Source organism: Geotrypetes seraphini, chromosome 10 (assembly GCF_902459505.1).
Source record: "Geotrypetes seraphini chromosome 10, aGeoSer1.1, whole genome shotgun sequence".
Taxonomy (NCBI): Eukaryota; Metazoa; Chordata; class Amphibia; order Gymnophiona; family Dermophiidae; genus Geotrypetes; species Geotrypetes seraphini.
The window spans coordinates 144,791,372-144,814,046 of record NC_047093.1 but is presented as its reverse complement, the minus strand read 5'-3'; the positions used below and the strand labels follow the sequence as shown (position 1 = coordinate 144,814,046).

Genomic DNA, 22,675 nt, shown 5'->3' with positions numbered 1-22,675 from the left:
TTTATTGTTATTTATTTCCCTATTGTACTTTTCCTTTGTTTTACTTTTCTTTAATCAATTGTATTTCAAACCCCTATCTTACCTTGTGTAATGAGAATAATGTTTTAGTCATTTACCCAATGTTATTATTTAAAGTTTGTATTGTTTTGTCTCTTATTGAATGTATTTCAAATTGTTCATCGCTTAGAATTTGATTAAGCGATTAATCAAGAGAAATAATAAACTTGAAACTTGAAACTATCTCACATATGTTTGGTGCAGTGTATCATAAACTGTGTGCCATGGCACACTAGTGTGCCTTCTGAGATTTCGAGTGTGCCTTGTCACACTGGGGAGGAAGAGATGCGCAGGTGCCCGCTGACTGCCTACAGGATGTGCCCAAGATTTACCCCCTTTTCAGTTCTTGCCTCTACAGTCTGTTGGCCTTTCATGCAAGAGATCTCCACCTTTGGGGATGGTGGGAGTTATGTTGCTCCAGGCTCCCTACGAGCTTTGTGGTACCCCATGGTCCACTGCCCCTTGCCCTGGACTTTTCTGCGCTAATGTACTTCCCTCCCTGTCTTTGCAGTGTGCAACTGTGACTCGGTGCCAGCCTGTAGCAGTGACGAGAGATTGGTTCCTGTGGCTCGACAGGACCAGTGCTGTCCAGAGCTCAGATGTGGTATGTCTATATTAATTCACCCCTCACTCAGGTCACCCAAAAGAGATTGATTCTGTGTTGTGCATGGGGAGGTGGCATCCAGGCTACATCCCCCCAAATCCCAGACTCTGCCAACCTGGGCAAGAAGGCTGCTTGAGGTACCGGCAGCTCAGTAGTTGAACAAGGCAGCCAGCATTTTGTTAAACACTGTCCCCGCAGTTTAAATTTGTCACGTAAATTCAGCATCGCTATCTGATAGCGAGCAGCGCTGATTGCACGTATAGGGTGGACAGTGCCTCTGCCTTTCTGATAGTGGTAATATGGACACATTTAGGCCTAAATCTATCCAGATAACTCCACAAGAAGCAGAGTGAAAATGGCCACTGCGCGTAGAGGTGGGGGGAAACGCCTACGCTCCACCTCGGATGCAGTCTGTGAAGGATTTCTGCGACACTGTCCACAGCGTGCCACAGAAGGTCCACACCTCCGAGAAACTGCTGCTATTTTACGAAATCTTCGTAGACTACATACTATTCAAAATGCAGCCTGTACATGTGGAGGGGCATAATGGAAAGGGACGTCTAAGTCCGTTTACGTCCATCTCGCAAGTCATCCAAAGTTATGTTGAAATGATTTTTATTATTCCAGCAGTAAGAAGCAAATACAAACAGTAGTACCATTCAGGAAATAACATTTTCAACAATATAATCAGTTCCCCTCCCCTCCCCAAGAATCCATGGCCAGTCCAACAGCTGAGAGTGGGAATAAAATCTTAAAGATTCAAAAGTCTACTGCGAGCACGCGGTGTGAGGTCCTGCCAGAAGTGCTCCCACACCTGACAAAATTTGCGACCCGGGCCAAGAGTCAAGTCTCCCACCATGCGTCTCTCCAGTGTTGCGTGCACTATCATTAGGGATCTCCATTGTGCATATGACGGGGGATCACGGGAGAGCCAGTTGGTGAGGATGGCTTTTTTTCCCATCAAAAGGGCTCTGGAGATAAATGCTGACATTCCCATGGGTTTGGGCGAGGCTATATTATAAAATCCAAATAACGCCCTCGGTTGCGGAAGCCATCACCGTCCCCAAAGCGATGTGGTATATAGGCCCGGATGTCTCCAAAACTGTTGGATTGTGGGGCAGGGTCATCCAAAGTTAAAAAGAACCTAAGACACATTTTTGAAAGAAACGTCCAACTTTTTTTACTTTTGAAAATCATCTAATTATACGTCCTGCCGATCTGATCGTCCAAGCCGCTAAATCGTCCATCTTTATACCACATTTCCGTCCAACTTTCCGTCCAAGTCCAAAACGCCTAGAACAAGCCCTGTTGGACGTGGGAGGGGTCTGCAAAGTGATGGATTGAACACCCAGACATGCCACCTAAATAGTGGGGTACCTTACAGGGCACTGCTGTGAACTTCACAAAAAGGGTTCCATGGCTTCTCCTCACTACAGCTCCCTTATAGGTCATGGTAACCCCCCCAAACCACCTCCAGAATCCCCTAGACCCACTTATCTACCACCCCAATAGCCCTTATGGCTGCAGGAGCCACTTATATGCCAGTACAAAAGGGTTTTGGAGGTATATAGGGCAGTGCACATGTTTAAGTATCAATGCAGTGATTACAGGGGCTTATGGGCATGGGTCCTCCTCTCTATGGGTCCCTAACCCACCCCCAAGACGACTTAAGCTGCCTCTGGGCTGGATGACTACGCTTTCCTATGCCAGGCGGCCAGGTGATGATGATCTGGAGGCTGAAATTTAAAGTTGTGAATAAAATTTTTATGGGGGGGGGGGTTGGTGATCACTGGGGAAGTGTGTGGAGGTCTGTGTTATGTGTTTGCAGTGCTTATCTGGTGACTTTAGGTGGGCTTTTGTGACTTAGACCATGTTTTACATGGTCTAAGTCACAACGTCCATGTTCCGTCGATCCTGGGCTATATAACTTTCGGTTATACATGCTGTACGACTAAGTCTAAGAAAGCCCACGTCCCGTCCAACTCCCACCCTCGACATGCCTCCCAAAATGCCCCGTTTAGCTTTGGACGTTGAGTGGCACTATGAAGGCCTAGGTCGTTTAGAAATACGTCCACAACCCGTTTTTATTTTTGGCGCTTGGACGTTTTTGAGAAATGTTCGTCCAAGTGCCGACTTAGGCTGGTTTTTGGACGTTTTTCTCTTTCGATTATGAGCTCCTTAATTTTTAATCTAAAAAAACAGACCAAGTAATACCTTACTATCAGAAGCTTCACTGGCTTCCAGCAGAGGCGTTATTTAAATTTGAATGTATATGTTATAAATTCTTGCCTCTACTGGAAGCCAATGAAGCTTCTGATAATGTTTGTAGATTCCAAATGCTCACAACGAAAAATTACTTTGTTCGCTTTTCCCTCTGTAAAAAATTGTTTGTACAAAACACATTTTCACAAACTACTGTCCTTTCAAGCTGCTACTTGGGAAAAAAAGATTCTACCTCCTAGCTGCATTTTAGAAAATTGTTGAAAACCAACCTTTAAAAAAAACCTTAACCCCCCTATGAGTGTCTGAGTTTTTACCGCCATGGCCAGCAATAAAAAAGCCTAACGCAGCTTCATAAAAGGGAGGGGGAGGTTAATTTTATATTTCGCTGTGTTTGTACAGGTCTCTTTTATCTTGTAAACTGCACCAGTGACTACCAAGACCTTGGTTTTCACTCTCGTTTAATGCAACTAAACCGTATTAATGTATTTTAAAAATATATAAATAAAAAAAAACATGGAAATTTGGAAACTTGGCAGGTGAATCTGGAGGGAGCTGATGCTAAATAAAATGCCTTTCCTGATATAGAAACCCAGGGAAGAGCAACTTTATTGGTCTCGTTGGTATTTCTTCAAGATAAAGAGATGTTGCTGAAATTATATTTTAATTTAAAGCAGATTACCTATTTGGGGGAAAGGGTATATATATTTCCTGATGTTTCGAGGTGGACGCAATCCAGGAGGAAAGAATTTCTGTCTTATAGATCAAAGGTGATTGCTTTGGGGGCAAGTTTTCAGTTGAGATTTCCTTGTAAATGCTTTGTCTCCTATCAAGGGAGTAAATATATTTTCTTTGAACCTGCCCAATTAGGTTTTTTCCTTGAAGGTAAAGGAATCTCCACACAGTCCGAATGATACAGGTTAATCATGCGGTATTTTTTATTTTGGATAGGATAAGATCTAGCTGTTCTATTTCTAATATTTTTATTTCCTTTTGTATATTCCTCCTTTCCCGAGGGGTTTTATTTTCATCTTGTCTCTTCTCCTCAGGTTGTGGACTATATTTAGATGATTATTATGGATGTTCAAATTTCAGTTCTTAGTTTGTATTATGACTAAGAGAGTATTATATTTCTGTATTTCCTTTAAACATCTTTGTATATAGGATGTATTAAAATGCTAAATAAATAAAAAATAACTTTAAAAAAAAAAATGCCTTTCATTGCGTGTTCTACCCTTTCACAGAGCAGAAATCAGACGAGTGTAACCCCACGTCCAAGGAGATGCAGCTCATGAAGGGCCTGTGCGCAGCTACGGTAAAGGCTGTTTGGAAACATATTTGAGATTTCAGACTTGGAGCAAGAGGTCAGGGGACCTCAATTTCCATGCCAGTCTCATTGCTTTCCTCTCTCTGGGTACTGCCAGGTTACATGTATTTATTTATCTGCCAGGTTTACATTTATTTTGTTAACAGTAGCAAAAAGACCAAATGGAAAAAAATGTGAGCGAGGTGATGAAAGCAAAAGAAATCACGATGGGTGGACTTCAGGAACAAAGGAGCAAATTTACCCCAACCCCCTTTTAGAAAACCGTGGCAAGGTTTTTAGCACTAGCAGCGGCAGTAACAGCTCTGATGCTCACCGGCGCTAAAAACCATGCTACGGTTTTGTAAAAAAAAAAAAAAAGGGGGGGGGCTAGAGCTCTTCGGCTTAGGGGTGATATGCTAGAAGTCTATGAAATAATGAGTGGTGTGGAAAGAGTGGATGTGAATCACTTGTTCACTCTTTCCAAAAATACTAGGACTAGGGGGCATGCAATGAAGCTACTAAGTAAATGATTTAAAACAAACTGGAGAAAATATTTCTTCACATATTGTGTAATTAAACTGGAATTTGTTGCCAGAGAATGTGGTGAAATCAGTTAGCTTTGCGGGGTTTTAAAAAAAGGTTTGGTTAATTTTTGTAAAAGGGAAGTCTATAGACCATTATTGAGATGGATTTAGGGAAATGCACTTCTTATTCCTGGATAAGCAGCATAAAATTGGGATCTAGCTAGGTACTTGGGACCTGGGTTGGTCACTGTTAGAAACAGGATTCTGGGCTTGATGGACCTTCGGTCTGTCCCAGTATGCCAATTCTTATGTTCTTAATGAAGGAGCCGGGCCGTTTCAGCAATTTGGCTGCATCTGGGGTCATTTCAGTACATGCCAAAATGTATATAAATTAATCACTCGATTGATCCAACATAAAGAAAACAAGGCAGACTCTGCAAACTCAGAAATTTGCACCGTGCCAAGCAAAGCCAGTGGGTGCCACAGGCTTTCTCCACTGCTCAGTCAAACACAATAAGGGAAAATGCTTTTCTTAGGCTTCGAGATAAATTAACATCTAATCTAATCGGAATTTCTGTATTGTACTTATCCAGCACAGGTTCAAGGTGATTTACATGTTAAGAGGCCCATAAAGAAGCAAAGGGAATAGTAGTTACATCTCATCAATGAGTGTAAGATACTTTGTGGCTGATAGATAAGGCGATGGGAAGAAAAGGTTACATTAGCACAGAAAGAAGGGATAAACAGTAGCAGAGGGGATGGCAAATTCACCAATTAGAACAGTGGTCTCAAACTTGCAGCCCGGGGGCCACATGCTGCCCGCCAGGTACTATTTTGAGGCCCTCAGTATGTTTATCATAATCACAACAGTAAATTAAAACAGTTTCTTGATCATATGTCTCTTTAGCTATAAATGACAATTTAGCCAAAAGGAAAGATTTATAAACTATAAAGAGTTTTTACCTCATGTAAAATTGTCATTTCTTTAATAAGACATCAACTCTTTTTTTCTGAGACCCCCCCAAGTACCTACAAATCCCAAAATGTGGCACTGCAAAGGGTTTGAGTTTGAGACCACTGCCTTAACTGTATCCATGACATCCTGCTTGCCTTTGGGAAGCAGAGCCGAGATTGTGATGTCATAATGCCTCATTCCACCAATAAGAGCCACCTCATCAGTGATGTCACAATGGCTTGATTGTCCTGTTCTCTCCTCTGCCCTCCAACCCAGCCAGCAGATTAACCATATCCCTTAACTCAGTGGTCTCAAACTCGCGGCACGCGAGGTGCTATTTTGATGCCCTCAGTATGTTTATCATAATCACAAAAGTAAAATAAAACAGTTTCTTGATCACATGTCTCTTTAGCTATAAATGACAATATTATTATTAAGACTTGGCCAAAAGGAAAGATTTATAAACTATAAAGAGTTCTACCTCATGCAAAATTGTCATTTCTTTAATAAGACATTAACTACTTTTTTCTGCGGCCCTCCAAGTACCTACAAATCTAAAATGTGGCCCTGCCAAGGGTTCGAGTTTGAGACCACTGAATTAGAATAAGGGAAGCGTGGAGAGAAGGTCAAATGGGGTAAAAGAATGTTGATTCATAGCTTGGCAGGTAGGCTGAGTTTCCCAGCTGTAAGGTGAGGAAGTTTGTAACAGGTTTCTGGGCCTCACCGCATCTGTGTAGAAGGAACCACGTTTCAGCCATGATGGCTGAAATGTCAGTTCCTTCTACACAGACATGGCGAGACCCGGAAATCTGCTACAATCATGATGCCAGCTGCGGAACATGAGGAAGTTTGTCTCTGTCCTTATAGGTGTGGGAAGGCCATTCCAGGTTCTCGTGGCTGTATAAGTGAACAGGCTGTTGAATATTTGTTTGCATTTCCCTCCCCTGGATGAGGGGAGAGAAAAAAAAAACAAATGGGTAGTCCTGAAAAAAACCTGTAGGCTTCTAGCCGTGTATACCAGCGACACTGAAGGTTTTCAAAAGTTGCTTATGTGGGACGGTTTCTCATTAGCCATAATTTGGCAATTAATTCTGACCACTATGAACTTAAGAGTTGACATAGTGGGACAGATCGAAGGTCCATCCTAAGGAGTAAAACAGATTTTGTGCTGCTTATCCTAGGAATAAGCAGTGGATTTCCCCAAGTCTATCTCAGTAATGGCTTATGGACTTTTCTTTTAAAGTTATCCAAACCATTTTTTTTTAAAACCCTGCTAAGCTAACTGGTACCACATTTGCTGGCAATGAATTTCCAGAGTTTGATTACATGTAGAGTTGGGTAAGATGGTCCCCTCCATTGACCCCCTGCAAGTGTTGCATCTCCTCATTTCTCCCACACTGACTCTCTTCCCCTTTCTCTTTTTTTTTTTCCAGGTGAAAGTTGCTGTTTGCGATGGGTACTGCCACTCCACCTCCCAGCACAATGGCTTCTGGGAGCTGATGCCATGGTGTCGGTGCTGTGCAGCCACTGCCATCCGCTCCAGTGACTTTGAGGTCGCCTGCCTGGATGGCACGAGTGTTCAGCTGAGCATACAGGAGGCCGTGAGCTGTACCTGCGAACCCTGCTTGGAGGGCAGCGAGGGCAGTGGGTGAGGAAGGCAAGAGAGACATTTACAGGGAGTGGGGAGTGGGAAGTGCCACAAGATTATAAATCAGAATGGAAAGCAAGAGAGACACACTCTTATCCCATAAGCAGTGGCAGCTATAAAGTGTGAAATAGGGTTTGAAGTATAATTATACTCTTAAACAGCTGTTATTTTTTCTGGGAAAATGATGCCTTATAGTAGAGAATGACACGGTGACAAAATTCATCACTGTTCCCGTCCCCGCGGATAACCGCGGGAAACAATCTTCATGTCATTCTTTAAGGAGAGAGGGAAGAATCAGAGTATGAATGGCCACAACCACTGACCCACAAGCTTTGCTTTGAAGAATGCTGGTGTAGAAGGACTGAGGTTGAAATAGACACTAGAAAATGACATGGGATTATTTCCCGCAGTTATCCGCGGGGACGGGGGACGGTGATGAATTTTGTCACCGTGTCATTCTCTACCTTATAGTTTCCAATAAAAATTCCCCCTGAGAGCACTTTTGATGCCGGCTGCCTGGACTATATTTAATTCTTTCAAGGTTAGGATTTATCTGTTTTCCCCCAATTCAATTTCTGATTTCCAGGCTGCCTCTGGGCTTAATGTTCTGGAAAATTCTTCATAAAAAGAATTTACCATAGCCCAAAAATTAGCAGGAAACCTATGGCTCAGAATCTGGTCCTTTCACTGCAGGGGGGAGGGGGCATCCTGTCCTGTCCCTGTGGCCGGTTATGATGAAACACAACACCTGTAAAGAGCCCTCTGTAAGTTATTATTGGGCAAAGCATAGCCTGATAGCCAATTTTGGGTGGGCAGGCCTCTCTCTCTTTCCCTCCCTCCCATCAAGCGTGCCATTGAGCCCTGCCGGCCCCACACCGCTGGAGCTGGGACTGTGGCGGGTGGGAGTTGCCCTTCCCCGGAGGGAAAGACATGGCCCAGACGCAGTGCCTGCAGGAGCCGCTGAAGCTCTTCCACGGCCTGCGCTGCACGGGTGAGTGCCGGGCTGTCATCCCCCACATGCTTGCCATGCCGCCGTGGGAGAGACTGGGTGGGCCTGAGCAGAGATTGGGCAGGCTCGTGGGCCACTTTTCGCCCAGGCCCATCCATGGTGACGGGACTAAATCGCACGAGACAACGGCATGACGACTGAACGCAAGGTTGACGGCGCGCCAAAGAAAAGCACTATTTTAAAGGGCTCCAACGGGGAACCCCCCCATACTTTACTTAACAGACATCGCGCTGCCATTGTGGGGGGTTTGGGGGGTTGTAACCCCCCACATTATACTTAAAACTGAACTTTTTCCCTAAAAAAACAGGCAAAAAAACAACCCCCCAAACCCCCCACAACGCCAGCGCGATGTCTGTTAAGTAAAGTAGGGGGGTTCACCACCAACACCCCTCATCGGAACCCTTTAAAATAGTGCTTTTCTTCGGCGCGCCGTCAACCTTGCGCTCAGTTGTCTGTGTGCCGTTGGCTCACGCGATTTTGTCTATGAACCCCCATCCATAGCTATGCTCCTGCTGTCCAGTAACAGTGTTCCAAATTCCTGGCACGTAGCCCTGTCAGATCCATCACATAATCCATGTACTCCATCAGACTCTTTTTGGTTTTTTCCCCATGTTATTTTTCATTGTTCTGCTTTTCAAATGTTGTCAAGGGGAGGCTGTTGAATGGGGCCATCACCACACGTTAACAGGACATTTTGTCTGTTTTTATTTTTAAACCAATTTTATTTTTCTGTTAAATAAAATGGCTTCCACTACTCAACAGTCTGAAAGTTTGGTCTTTTACAAACTGGCCCCTTGACGTGTTATTTGAAAACACTGCCGACGAATTGGATACTGCGCTGAGTACCCTCTTCAGCTTATCCAGATAGATGGGAGGACAGCTTTTTTCTTTCTTTTTGCTATCCTAAGTGATCCAGATGGTTATTAGTGTAGTAGCACTGCCTCTGCCCTGATTCTACCCTCAGACCACCCTGGCACCATCCAAACCGTGCCTGAGCAGTGGTACTAGCTGGACAGTCACCGAATATTTAAAATAAACCTGAGAAAATATTTCTTCACTCAACTGGAAAAGCGTCATGAGTGGAGTGCCGCAGGGTTCGGTGCTTGGGCCCGTGCTCTTCAACATATTTATAAACGACCTGGAAATTGGTACGATGAGTGAGGTGATAAAATTTGCAGACAATACGAAGTTATTCAGAGTAGTGAAGACACAGAAGGATTGCGAGGACTTGCAACATGACATAAACACGCTCGAGAAATGGGCTGCGACATGGCAAATAAGGTTTAACGTGGATAAGTGTAAGGTGATGCATGTCGGTAATAAAAATCATATACACGAATACAGGATGTCCGGTGCAGTACTCGGCGAGACCCCCCAGGAAAGGGACTTGGGAGTACTAGTCGACAAGTTGATGAAACCATCCGCGCAATGTGTGGCGGCGGCAAAAAGGGTGAACAGAATGCTAGGAAGGGGATCACAAATAGATCGGAGAAGGTTATCAAGCTGCTGTACCGGGCTATGGTAAGCCCCTACCTGGAATACTGCATCCAGCACTGGTCGCTGTACATGCAGGACACAGTACTCGAAAGGGTCCAGAGAAGAGCGACTAAAATGGTTAAGGGGCTGGAGGAGTTGCCGTACAGTGAGAGATTAGAGAAACTGGGCCTCCTCTCCCTTGAAAAGAGGAGACTGAGAGGGGACATGATCGAAACATTCAAGATAATGAAGGGACTAGACTTAGTAGATAAAGACAGGTTGTTCACCCTCTCCAAGGTAGAGAGAACGAGAGGGCACTCTCTAAAGTTAAAAGGGGATAGATTCCGTACAAACGTAAGGAAGTTCTTCTTCACCCAGAGAGTGGTAGAAAACTGGAATGCTCTTCCGGAGTCTGTTATAGGGGAAAACACCCTCCAGGGATTCAATACAAAGTTAGACAAGTTCCTGCTGAACCAGAACGTATGCAGGTAATGCTAGGCTCAGTTAGGGAACTGGTCTTTGACCTAAGGGCCGCTGCGGGAGCGGACTGATGGGCACGATGGACCACTGGTCTGACCCAGCAGCGGCAATTCTTATGTTCTTATGTAATTAAACTCTGGAATTCATTGCCAGAGAATGTGGTAAAATCAGTTAGCTTAGCAGGGGTTAAAAAAGGTTTGAATCATTTCCTAATAGAGAAGTCCAAAGGTCATTATTGAGATGGCTTGGGGAAATCCACTGCTTATTCCTAGGATAAGCAGCATAAAATCTGTTTTACTCCTTGGGATCTTCCCAGGTACTTGGGACCTGGGTTGGCCACTGTTGGAAACAGGATACTGGGCTTGATGGACCTTCGGTCTGTCCCAGTACGGCAGCTCTGGATAATCAAGCCATTGTGACATCACTGATGAGGTTGGCTCTTAGGCATTAGTGGAATGAGGCATTATGACATCACAATCTCAGCTCTTGAATGTTGCTACTCTTTAGGTTTCTGCCAGGTATTTGGGACCTGGGTTGGCCATTGATGGACCTTCAGTCTGTCCCAGTATGGCAGCTCTTATGAATATCTTTATTATGTATTTATTTTAAAAATGTATATACCGCCTATAATCTAAGCGGATTCCATAAAATAAACATGCATAATTATAAATTCAGAACATAAAATTGACAGACTTTCAGTCCCTCCCAACTAAAATTACAAACTTCACTCACTCTCCACAACCAATTCACAGCTTACAAAATCCCACACACCAACTATTTATAACACAGATGATCAAGAACTGTCTGCTTGTGGACTCCAAAAACCAATACAGAAACTACAAACTTGATTTGTAGTTTTGGGAACGGGATTCCTAATTATTTATTTAAAAAAAAGTGCGCTCAACCTCTCTGAACGTCCTTCTCTCATTAATCTAAACTGCCTCTTTCTTTTCTCTGGGACGGCAGGTGCAGTGGGAGCTGGTCTCACTCCCTGGGTGCGTATTTATGACGACAATGCCCAAGCCTGGTCTTACTTCATACTCAATGTCTGATTGCAGCAGAGGCCAGCTTTTCCATGTCCTGGCTTGCTGTCAGCTGCTGTGCTGGAAATCGGAGAGCTGCTGCTGTGCGGAGGGAACCCCCCACCCCTCTGTGAGGCAGCTACAGGCAGGGAGTGCTGAGCTACCAGTCATCGTCACTGCCTACATTTGCAAAATATGTCATCCTACAGAATAATTGACATTTTACACAGTCAGCAAACACGTCCATCATTAAAGGAGGAAGGGCACAATTTCAAATTATTTATTTAAAAAAATGCTTACACATACAAAAAAGAGGGGGGGGGGGGAAGCAAACCTAAGCAAGTGAGCAGAAAAAAAAACACTTTATATTAGAAAAATAGCTTTATCCATCTGTGCGTCCATGAAAGACAGAAAGGGGAGGGGGATACTGGTAGTGAGCGGTGGAGAAATACCTCTGACTGAAGTCTGGACAGTGGCATAGAGTTCTAAGGATGAACAGCACAGAGGTGTCACACGCGGCAAAAGAAGAGGCAGGAGCCTCTAAAATCCGGGCAAAGGCTCTCCACGTCTGAGGTTTGAGCCCCACCCTCTTGTTTCATGTGCTCACCTCTGAGCCAGCACCTAGGTTCCCACAGCATCCAAAGACCTGAATCAAACCACACGTCCTTAAAAATCTGAGGTCCATGCATTGACAAGTCTTCCTTTTAGCTTATTCCACCGCTCTCCCTGCATGCTGAGCTCAGGCCCCCGGCTCTGCCTTCCCTAATGGCTAAGGAGGGAGGAGGTGCACCGTGGCTTTTGCTAATTAGCTCGATTGTCCCTTCCTCCAGATCTCTCCCTCCGCGCTGATTCCGAGAGCCCCCGCGATATAACACTGGATGGCAAATAGCTGGGTTTTGGGGGAGGGGTTAAAAAATGTGTGCAAAAGTCTGCAGTGCATCTGACCTCACGGACCTCATGGATCTGAATTGCACATCCTTAAATATCTGAGGTCCATGTCACTTTTAGTCTCTGGCTCTGACAGACCTCTATGACATTTTAGCGCTGATGGATCCTAATTCTTTTCTCTCCCTATGCTGAGACTAAAAGTGGCACAGACCTCAGGGCAAAAGTTTTGCCACTAGTCTCAGCACAGGGAGGGAAAAGCATTAGGATCTGTCAGAGCTAAATTGTCATAGAGGTCTGTCAGAGCCAGAAACTACACGTGGCATAGTCCTCCGATTTTTAAGGACGTGCAGTTTTAGGTCCGTGAGATCCGTGTTTTACCCCTTCCCTGGATCAAAGAGCAAACCTTAGAATGGGAAAGCGTGGATGTGAGTTTGTCAGACTACAGCGGACAGAGAGTATCAGGCTTTCTACAACCTTTCAGAAAAGTCTGCAGCCGACGGCTAATCATCCTTGGCTGGTCTTCAAAGTTGTCCAGGGAGTTTCTTAAAAATGTAATGTTTCTTTACATAAATGTGTCCAGGCTGAAGGAAGGCCTACAGGTTCCCCCCTTTAAAACCCTGTCCTGTGGACAAAAATTTCTGCACCTCTGCCGGCTGTACTGTGCCTCCTGGAACAGGGAGCGATGATCGGGTCTCCTTTACTTGGAGAAATAACATAACTTTATTCTTCTATACCTTTTACACAGAAGAAGGCTGGACAATCAGCAAAATACAAATAGTTAAAAATACAACAAGTTTCTTAAATATACTCAGTGTAGAATTTTGCAAACAATAGTACCCACATTTAGGAAATAAATTTGTCAAATAGCACTGACTTAATTTCTTTTTGAAATGCACCATAAGACAAAATAGCTCCACCAATGCATTTACCCAGCCAGGACTGCTGTTTACCCGCTTGAAATGCAAGAGTCTTATCCAAAAAAGTCTTGTATCTGCAACCAGTAATTTTTGGATAAGCGAATAAATGTAAACTCCTAGTTTTCCTCGTTGGGCTGTACATACGAAATGAGATAAAAGATATGTTGGGGCCAATCCCCAAATCAACTTAAAACAGATACAAGAAAATTTGAATAGTACTCGCACCTCCACAGGCAGCCAATGCAGCAATCGATAATGGAGCTATTGGGACAACACCCATTTGTGGCTGACTCATCCTGCTTGTCCTAGGAGAATGGTCATTTTTCTTCAATCCAAATCAGTTGGACAGCCGTATTCTGCAATATTCACAATTTTCTCAATACTTTTTTTGGAGCTCCCAAATAGACAATATTGCAATAATCCAGTATGGGTAAAACTGTCGTCCGTGTCCTGCTCTTCCCCCCTCACAAGACAGATGGAGGGGGTGACCTATGGTGTCACAGCTTGATACGGGGTGTACACACGTCTGATGAAATGCTTCCGGAAGAATGTGGTGGTGAGGAAGGAGGAGATGAATGAAGTTGGTTTCAGCTTGGCTCTGGCCTTAGCGTGATTGAATGGTGCAACCTCACCTTGCAGGGACAGCACTCGGGGGCTCTGTGAAGATGAATAAGGAGGGGAGAAAAGTGAGATCTCTAAAAGATGAACACTAAGGCAAACGAGAGGAAAAATGTAACAGCTTAGAAAAGGAAGAAGCTCTGTTGCAGCACAAGAGGACTGCAGATGAACTCACTACAGAAATAAGGTGACCCCAGCGCAAAGACACCACAACTACTGCAAAGAAACTGGACAGAAACGTGTTCTCCTAAACTCATAAATTATGGGCCATTTCCTGGCCCAACCACCACCCACAAGTGTCTTCTGAGAGCACAACATATAGGGAACTCCCCCCCCCCTTCCTATGATCTGTACCTGTTCTTTCTGCTCAATGTCCTTCTTTGATCACGAGAGCTGTTGTAAATTCAGAGTGACCTAAAACGAGCAGAAGGGACATAAGAGTTAAAATCTGAAGAGATGGACAATGAAGTCAGAGCAGAGACACAGGCTGTCCTACAACCAGGCAGCAGACTCGGCAAGACCTAAACTACTGATAGTCTTTATTCCCTGCTGTATGCGATACAGTAAAATGGAAGGGATAGAAATGCCTGGGGATGGTCTATACTCTTCACCCAGTATGGGTGAATCTCTTCACAAAGGCACTTAATAAAGCCAAATAAATAAAGAATCAATACTTTTCCCCTAAAGTTCTACATGGCCCTCCGTTATCTTTTCAGGGTCAGTTAAGGCGCTTACCGAAGTCTGCTTTTTTCGCGATGACCAGAAACACCAGCAGGCGACAACCAGGGCGATGAGGAAGATGGAAATACCTAGCCAGATGTGTGCTCTCTTGAGCCAACCCCTGGAATCCACTGCTGTTGTGCTTCCCTGGGCGTACCCATCTGCGTTCCCTGGTGTCCCTTTCAGGCGTGAACTCATCTCGCTGGAAGCTGAAATCCAGGTTATGTTAGTGGTAGAGCTTAAGACAACCGAAAAAAGGATGGGGAAGAGGGAGATTTCATCTCCTAAACAGAAATCCTCCAATTACGCTCCGTTACCTTGCCCCCCCCTCCCCTCCACACAGTGATGAGTGTCCCTTGGGGAAGAAGGATCTCTTTAGGTAGGGTGGCCATTTTCCCCAAGAATTAATCTCAATCCCTCATCTGATCTATTCCATGCTAGAACATATAGGCCTGGTTTTCTCTATATATGGGAGAAGCTATTTTGAGTTGGGGCAGCATGGTGGTGGTGGCAGCAGAGGTGGGGATGGGTACGGATCTAGTTGGCAACCCCTGTATTGGATAGCGGTTTAGAGTCTCCACCTGTGCTGCGCTGATGGTCCTCCTCCTCATCCTTTGCAGGCTGGCTTGGTCCAGATGTCATCATGGAGTCGGAGCCGGTCATCTGCACTATTGGTTTTTCAGGGCAGAGAGAAGACAGAAATAAAAATTCAAGAGGCTGCGGCCTACAACGTCCAAAGGTCAAAAGTTTTTTGTCGGGTGACAGAACACACAGGTCAGCTTCCTGGCAGTGTATTTGGAGACTGAAGGGATGGAGACTCTCGATAGTTAGAAGACACAAACCTAAGGTGAAGATAGATATCCAAGAAAAGCGCATGGTCCAGAGGTGAGGCAGTTATAACTCTACTACAGTTATAACTCTACAGTTATAACTCAGCTGTGGGCATTGGCTGTCCCAGAATGCATTGGGTGCTAAATATCCCCAATATTGACCAAGTTTCTTCCTTGTTTCCAGGGAGGGGTAATTTTAATTGCATTTGGAGCCCCCACTCTTTATGAAATGACAGGAACAATCTATATAAATAAAAAAATAAGACTGATACAAGACTGGGGTGAGTCACTGGTAGTTCTGCCATCTAGCAGCCATTCCAGACACTGGCACCAGTTTGTCTGAGTTGCTGTGGAACTTTGTTTAAGTAAAGAATTATTAAAGAGTGTGGTCTGCTAAGTAGAGCTTAGATTATTTATGTTTTCTATATACCATTTATATCTTAAGTGGTCTACGCTGAACAGTAATCAGGTACTCTAAGTATTTTCCAACTCTGTCCCAGTCAGTGGCATAGGCATAGGTGGGCCCAGGCCCACCCAGTGGCAGCACATCTAATGAAGCTGGTGAGGATCCCCAAGTCCCACCAACTAAAAACTCCCCAAATCTGTCCTGCCCCTGGCACTGGTGTCTTATGCTGCCCCTCTCTCTCCCAGGTGATCCAGTCCTCTGGCACTCTGGGGTCTCAAGCCCACCACTGCATAACTTTTAGAGGCCACTGGCAGTGGCCTGCTGATTACACTGGCCCCACAGCCTTCCTTTTGATATAACTTCCTGTTTCCGCATAGGTAGAGTATGTCAAGAGGGAACGCTGTTGTGCTAAGCACGAACAGCATGTATCAGTCATACTCCTCCCTGCCAGTGAAGATCGGCCTCTAAAAGCTATGCAATGGTGGGTTTGAGACCCCAGAGTGCCAGAGGACTGGATCGCCTGGGAGAGAGGGGGCAGAGTAAGACACGAGTGCCAGGGGCAGGAGCTAGATGACCCAGATGGGAGAGAGATCTGCCCACCCGACTTGGGTCCAGGGCAGGCCCACCCAAAATTGGATGGCTGGTTGCACTCCTGGTCCCAGTTGGCTTAATCTTAACTATGGTACCTGATATTGAGGATAGTGGTAGGAAAAGAGTTGAAACATTATTTGGGGGAAGGGGAGATGGCAGTAAATTGGTATTGGGTTGGCAGTAAACTGATGTTGGGTGACATATAGCTTATGGATCTAAATTATCTCAGCTGGGAAGTCAGGATAGTGCCCTGTGTTTTTTTAAAATTTTGTTTGGGTTTATTTTTGTTTGTTTTTTACAACCGATGTGCTAGGTTAAACCAAATTTTAATAGGCAAAAACCCCCAAAACTTCACAATTCTCTTTCTTTCAAGCACAACCCAATGTCTCCACCTAGTGGCCTGGAGCTTACCTGGCATGCACAGAATCTGGGTACAGTTGGAGAAATCTAAATTCTTCTGCCCTCTAAACTTGATCTTTAGGACATTTATCTGTTGTTCGAGCAGACCAAGAAAGTTGGAGGCATTTGTTCGTTCTCCTGTGAGGCAACTGGTAGATACCTATCAAAGGGGAATAAATATACTTTAAGAGGCTTGAGCCCAGAAGACTAATGACACATTGCAGTGATAATACTGAGCACAGATGTATATCCTCTATGGTTTGATGTCTAACAGAGCTCATTCTGCAACAGCCAGTACCTGCATCCCTCATCTAACAATCACAGAATCAGAGAAAGTTGAGGGTGGAAGTGAGCTCGGGAGATCATCTACCTGTAGAATTAGAGAAAGATGGAGCTGGGAGGGACCTCAGGAGATCATCTAGAATCAGAGAAAAATGTGACTGCGAGGGAACTAAAGAGATCACATAAAATCAGGGATACGGCTGGAAAGGACCTCAGGAGATCATCTAGAATCAGAGAACGATGAACTGGGCAGAACCTCAGGAGAGAGAGATGTGGCTGGAAAGGAACCTCAGGATAGGGTTACCGTATGGCCCCAGAAAAAGGAGGATGAATTGAAACTTCTGGGTTTTACTTCCATTGCTTTGAATGTAAGTAAAACCCAGATGTCTCAATCCATTCTCCTTTTTCTGGAGCCATATATGGTAACCCTACAAAATCATCTAAAGTCAGTGAAAGATGGAGTTGGGAGAGACCTCAGGAGATCATCTAGACTCTAATTCTGACTCCTGAGGTCCTGCCCAACTTCATCTTTCTGTGATTCTAGATGATTCCCCAATCTCTCTCTCATCTCCATCTTTCTATGACTCTAGATGATCTCCTTTAGATGATCTCCTGAGATCTCTCCCAGCTCCATCTTTCTCTGATTCTAGATGATCTCCTGAGGTCTCTCCCAGCTCCATCTTTCTCTGACTCTAGATGATCTCCTCTAGATGATCTCCTGAGGTCTCTCCCAGCCCCAGCTTTCTCTGACTCTAGATGATCTCCTGACTCTAGATGATCTTTCTCTGATGCTAGATGAAGTTGGGCAGGACCTAAGGAGTCAGAATTAGAAAAAAATGGGACCAGGAGGGACCTCAAGAGATCATCTAGAATCAGAGAAAGATGGGGCCATGAGGGACCTCAGGAGATCATCTAGAATCAGAGAAAGATGGAGCTGCGAGAAACCTCAGGTGATCATCTACAGTCAAAGAAAGATGGGGCTGGGAGGGACCTCAGGAGATCATCTAGAATCAGAGAAAAATGGAGCTGAGAGAACCTCAGAAGATCTAGAGTCAGAGAAAGATGGGGCTGGGAGGGACCTCAGGAGATCATCTAGAATGAGAGAAAGATGGAGCTGGGAGGGACCTCAGGGGATCATCTAGAATCAGAGAAAGATGGAGCCGGGAGGGATGTTAGGAGATCATCTAAAGTCAGAGAAAGATGGAGCTGGGAGAGACGTCAGGAGATCATCTAGAGGAGATCATCTAGAATCATAGAAAGATGGAGCTAGGAGAGACCTCAGGAGATCATCTAGAGTCAGAGAAAGATGGGGCTGGAAGGGACCTCAGGAGATCATCTGGAATCAGAGAAAGATGAGGCTGGGAGGGACCTCAGGATAACATGTTGCATGTTTTTCTCTTGCTGCCTGTGTCGCAGAGGTTTGTGTATTATTCAGGCTCAGGAATCCACTTCAGCGAAATATCTCAGCAGCACATCAATGGGCCACAGTCTTGCAAGGGGGGGGGGAAGGGGGATGTCACAAGATTTAAAAATTACTCTGGCTATCACAAGCCCTGTGCCCATACAAAGGTCCTACAGGGAAACCCAACAGCTCCCAAAACCCAACCGATTATCCGTTCCTTGGCTAGGTGCAGTGTTCTGTGTCCCTTGACATGTGGGGATTTATTCTCACGGGTCACATGCTGAAAGCGTCCACCAGCTCCAGGGCCAGAATGATCCAGGCTGGGTCTTATATTCTCCATCACATCTATGACCTTGGGGTTATAGTCTACCTGGAAAAGTAGGAAACTGCAAATCTCCCATTACAGTGCAAAGTCAGTTCTGGCTCTGTGCAACCCTTATCGTACCCCATACTATTAGAAGCAGCAACTCTAGAGGGAGGACCCTTGGAAACTTATCAGCCAATCAGACACAGTTTGCTCATTCCACTGCATCCACATCAGCACTCAGGCTGCAAAACTCACTGTGGAATTGCAGTGCTTGAGGAAGGCGATTTGTTTCCACACGTCCTCGAGGTAAACTTTCAGTTCTTCTCCGGCTACCTCTCTCATTCTCTCCAACTCCTTCTTCATGAGCTGCAGTTGCCATAACTCTGAGCACCAGCTGTCCTGGGACCAAAAAATGCAACCAAGGTAAACTGAGGTGCACAGGAAGAGGGGTAAGAGAGAGAAAGAAGGTATGCGTGTCTGTACTGGAATAGCAGAGAGTGCTGCAGGGTAAGAATGAGGTGCATTGGCAGAGCTGTGTGTAAGGGTCTCAGTACTGGAACAGCAGGGGGTGCTGCAGGGTAAGAATGAGGTGCATTGGTAGAGCTGTGTTTGAGGGTCTCAGTACTGGAACAGCAGGGGGTGCTACAGGGTAAGAATGAGGTGCATTGGCAGAGTTGTGTGTGAGGGTCTCAGCACTGGAATAGCAGGGAGCAGGAGCGAGGTGCATTGGCAGGGAGTTGCTCTGGTACTTACTGGTTTCAGGTTGGAAGTGATGGAGACTGGATAATCTAGAAGGAGCCACTTAGACTTAGAGAAGAGGAGAAAAAAAGACAAAACGGGAAAGTGTGTTAGAGAATCAGGAAATTTTTTTCATTTCAAATTCCTCTTTTCTCAAGAGCAGGATGAGGCTGGCTTTTTTGTAAACCAGGAGGCCCTGAGAGAGCAGAGAAGAGAGGGAGAAAAAGGAGGAGAGTGCAGGAAGAGAGAGAGGAGAATGGGGTAGGGGGGTGGGGGGAGAGGAGTTTTCTCTGGAATGCAGAGAGCCTGCTTAGGGCCCGATGCTCAAAAGCTTTCTGTGCCAGTTAGACTCCATAAAGCAGTCTTACTGGCATGGAAGCTCTCCTGCCATGTTCAAAAAGGTTCTCGGGGAAGGGGGGGGGGGTGGCTGCAACCAATCCTTGTAGCAGTCACCGAGAACCCTATGCAAATGCAACACAAGGAGCTGTGATTGGCTGACCCAGCAAGGGAAACCCTGATTGGCTGATTGCGGCTCTGGAGCCGGCAGCCGCCACTCTCCCCTCTGCAGGCTCTCGGCTGATCGCAGCTCCGGAGCCATCAGCTGGGCAGAGGGAAGGAGAACAGCGGCTGCAGGCAGACAGGATTTGCTGGGCCTAGCATTTGCTCTTCTGAGCAAACGCCAGGAACAGTTCATCCCCTCTTTTATGGGGCTACTCCACACAAACAGCATGCATGCAATTTGCGTTTTATTTGTATGTGCATAGCCCTGTAATAAAAAATTGCTCCCAACATGGTCGTTTTTACCATGTTATCAGAGCGTTCTGCATCCTGCCCTCAGAGAAGGTCACTGACCCACTGCTGGGCTTTTGCTCATGTCTATAGTGCTACTAGACATACGCAGGGTTGTACATCAAAAAAGAGAAGAGAGTCCCTGCCCAGAAGAGCTTACAATCTAGTCAAGACAAGAAGGTGCATCAATATACAGGGCTCAGGTGGAGGAATTACAGAGGGAATGATAAGACAGATATTGGTGCTCAGAAGGTGGGATGGAGTTGGAATTGAAGCGGCTTCAAAGAAGTGGGCTTTGAGTCTGGATTTGAAGACTGTCAAAGACGGAGACTGACGTACTGAGTCAGCAGCTTGTTCCAGGCATATGACGCAGCAAGGTAGAAGGCAGAATCTGGAGTTAGCTGTAGAGGAGAAGGGTACAATTAAGAGAGACTTACCCGATGAGAGGTGTGCACAGGGAAGAGTGTGGGGAGAGATACTGAGGAGCTGCGTAGCGGATAGACTTGTAGGTCAGTAAGAGGAGTTTGAACTGGATGCAGAAACAGATAGGGAGCCAATGAGGGGGATTGAGAAAAGCAGTAATGTGGGAACAGTGACATTGGCAGAATATGAGGCGTGCAGCAGAGTTCTGAACAGACTGAAGGGGAGAGAGATGGTTTAGCGGAAGGCCAGTGAGAAGCAAGTTGCAGTGGTCTAGGCGAGAGGTGATGAGGGTCTTGGCAGGGCATTCAGAAAGGAAGGGTCTGATTTTAGTGATATTGTAGAGAAAGAAATGACAGATTTTGGTAGACTGTTAGATATATGTAGAGGAGGAGGGATGAGTCAAAGATTACCCCAAAGTTGTGAGCTGACAAGATGGAGGATGAGGATGTTGTTCATGGAAATAGAGAACGGGAGAAGAGGAGAGACAGGTTTAGGTGGAAAGATAAGGAGCTCACTCTTGGCCATGTTTAATTTTAGATGGCATTGAAACATCCAGGTAGCAATGTCAGACAGGCAGGTTGAAACCGGGGACTGAATGCTTGTTGAAATTTCAGGTGTACAAAGATAGATCTGTGAATCATTGTCATAGAGGGAAAGGAATTGGGACGTGCATACCACCTTTTTGTAGTTATACAATCACACTCAAAGTGGTTACATACAGGTACGTCAAGCATTTTCCCTCTCTGTCCCAATGGGCTCACAATCTATCTAATGTTCCTGGGGTAGTGGAGGATTAAGTGACTTGCCCAAGGTCACAGGAAGCAGTGCAGGGTTTGAATCCTCAACCTCAGGGTGGTCAGGCTGTAGCTCTAACCATTAAGCTAAAGGTGCGATGGGAAAGACAAGAAGAAAACCATGAGATACAGAGAGCCCTGAAATCCAAGTGAGGACAGCATATGGATGAGTAGGTGGTGATTTACCATATCAAAAGCTTTGAATAGATAAACAAGGATAAGGATGGTGGAGAGGCCTTTGGAGAGGGCCACAGATTTGCCATCTCCCATCTGAAAATGGTAAATATCTGACAGATGTGGGAGTCTTGTGGCCAGGTTGGGGAGAGACCAGAGGCAAGCAGAACCTTTAAATCAACAATCTGTCAATGGTCCACATTGCTAGCAGGACCCCTGAATCCAACCCTGCCCCCTCTTGCACAGAGCTTTAACTCTCTCTTCAGGCCTCCCTCCCAGCTCATTTTTCCAGAGCAGCCCAGTAAGGTTTCAGGGGCTGTTCCTGGATACAAGAGTAGGTTCTGAGCCCAACTTCGGGAACAGTATGTGCTCAGCCTTTCCTGCCTCTGAGTTAAATATGGCAGGCAACACTCATAAGCATGTGCTTACAGGCACCTCCTACCCAGTTCTCCCAAGGTGATTTGGGGATGCGTGGGTTGGGCGAAGGAGAGACAAAGAAGGGAAAAGGTCATGCATGCCAGTTTCCCTAGGCCTCAAAAGTGTTCTTCTGACACTGAACACAGCTGAATAAAATATGTCACAAGTTGTGTTACAGGAACACTCTGTCCTCCTGCACAGTCCCAGCTGTCTCACGGCAGGAGGTGACACAGGAACACTCTGTCCTGTTTGTATCACTGAGGGCAGAAAGTGCAAGAGATACTCACCAGGTTCTTAATCGGCCGGTTGAAGGTGGTTGATATCGGGTTGTAGGAGAAGTGACAGGAGTCTGAAGGATCCAGAAGAGACACCAGCAGGAGAGCAGCTACCTATGGCCAGACGGAGAGAGAATCACCTCGGGAGTCAGCTGGGAACTCGGTTTCAGACACAATCAAATCTGGACATTAGAAAAAGGGAGGTGCAGAGAGAGCTCCCTGGCTCTGGCTCTTCCTGAATGAAGTCACCTTAGGCTAGATACACAAAGCTTACTGATCGGTTTGTGACCCCCCCAACCCGATTCACTAACTTCGTAGCCGATCCAATTCTGATCCGTGCATGCAAATGAGAGGAAACGGCATGCAAAGCAGGAAGGCCGCGATTCACTAAACTTTTTCAGGAA

At 45.5% G+C, this 22,675-nt stretch overlaps 1 protein-coding gene across 1 annotated transcript in view; it reads right to left on the bottom strand.

Annotated features, from left to right (window-relative positions):
• Nucleotides 1-13,362: 13,362 nt before the first annotated feature.
• The window catches only part of FLT3LG (fms related receptor tyrosine kinase 3 ligand), a 43,166-nt gene continuing 33,853 nt past the window's right edge, over nucleotides 13,363-22,675 (bottom strand). The window contains exons 3-10 of the mRNA XM_033959910.1: nucleotides 22,284-22,385; nucleotides 19,415-19,468; nucleotides 18,917-19,060; nucleotides 16,683-16,830; nucleotides 15,026-15,112; nucleotides 14,460-14,653; nucleotides 14,079-14,138; nucleotides 13,363-13,763 (exon numbers count right to left, since the gene is read on the bottom strand). Of these exons, the coding sequence (XP_033815801.1) occupies nucleotides 14,109-14,138; nucleotides 14,460-14,653; nucleotides 15,026-15,112; nucleotides 16,683-16,830; nucleotides 18,917-19,060; nucleotides 19,415-19,468; nucleotides 22,284-22,385 (759 nt within the window). The 3' untranslated portion in view covers nucleotides 13,363-13,763; nucleotides 14,079-14,108. The remainder of the gene's footprint in view (nucleotides 13,764-14,078; nucleotides 14,139-14,459; nucleotides 14,654-15,025; nucleotides 15,113-16,682; nucleotides 16,831-18,916; nucleotides 19,061-19,414; nucleotides 19,469-22,283; nucleotides 22,386-22,675) is intronic.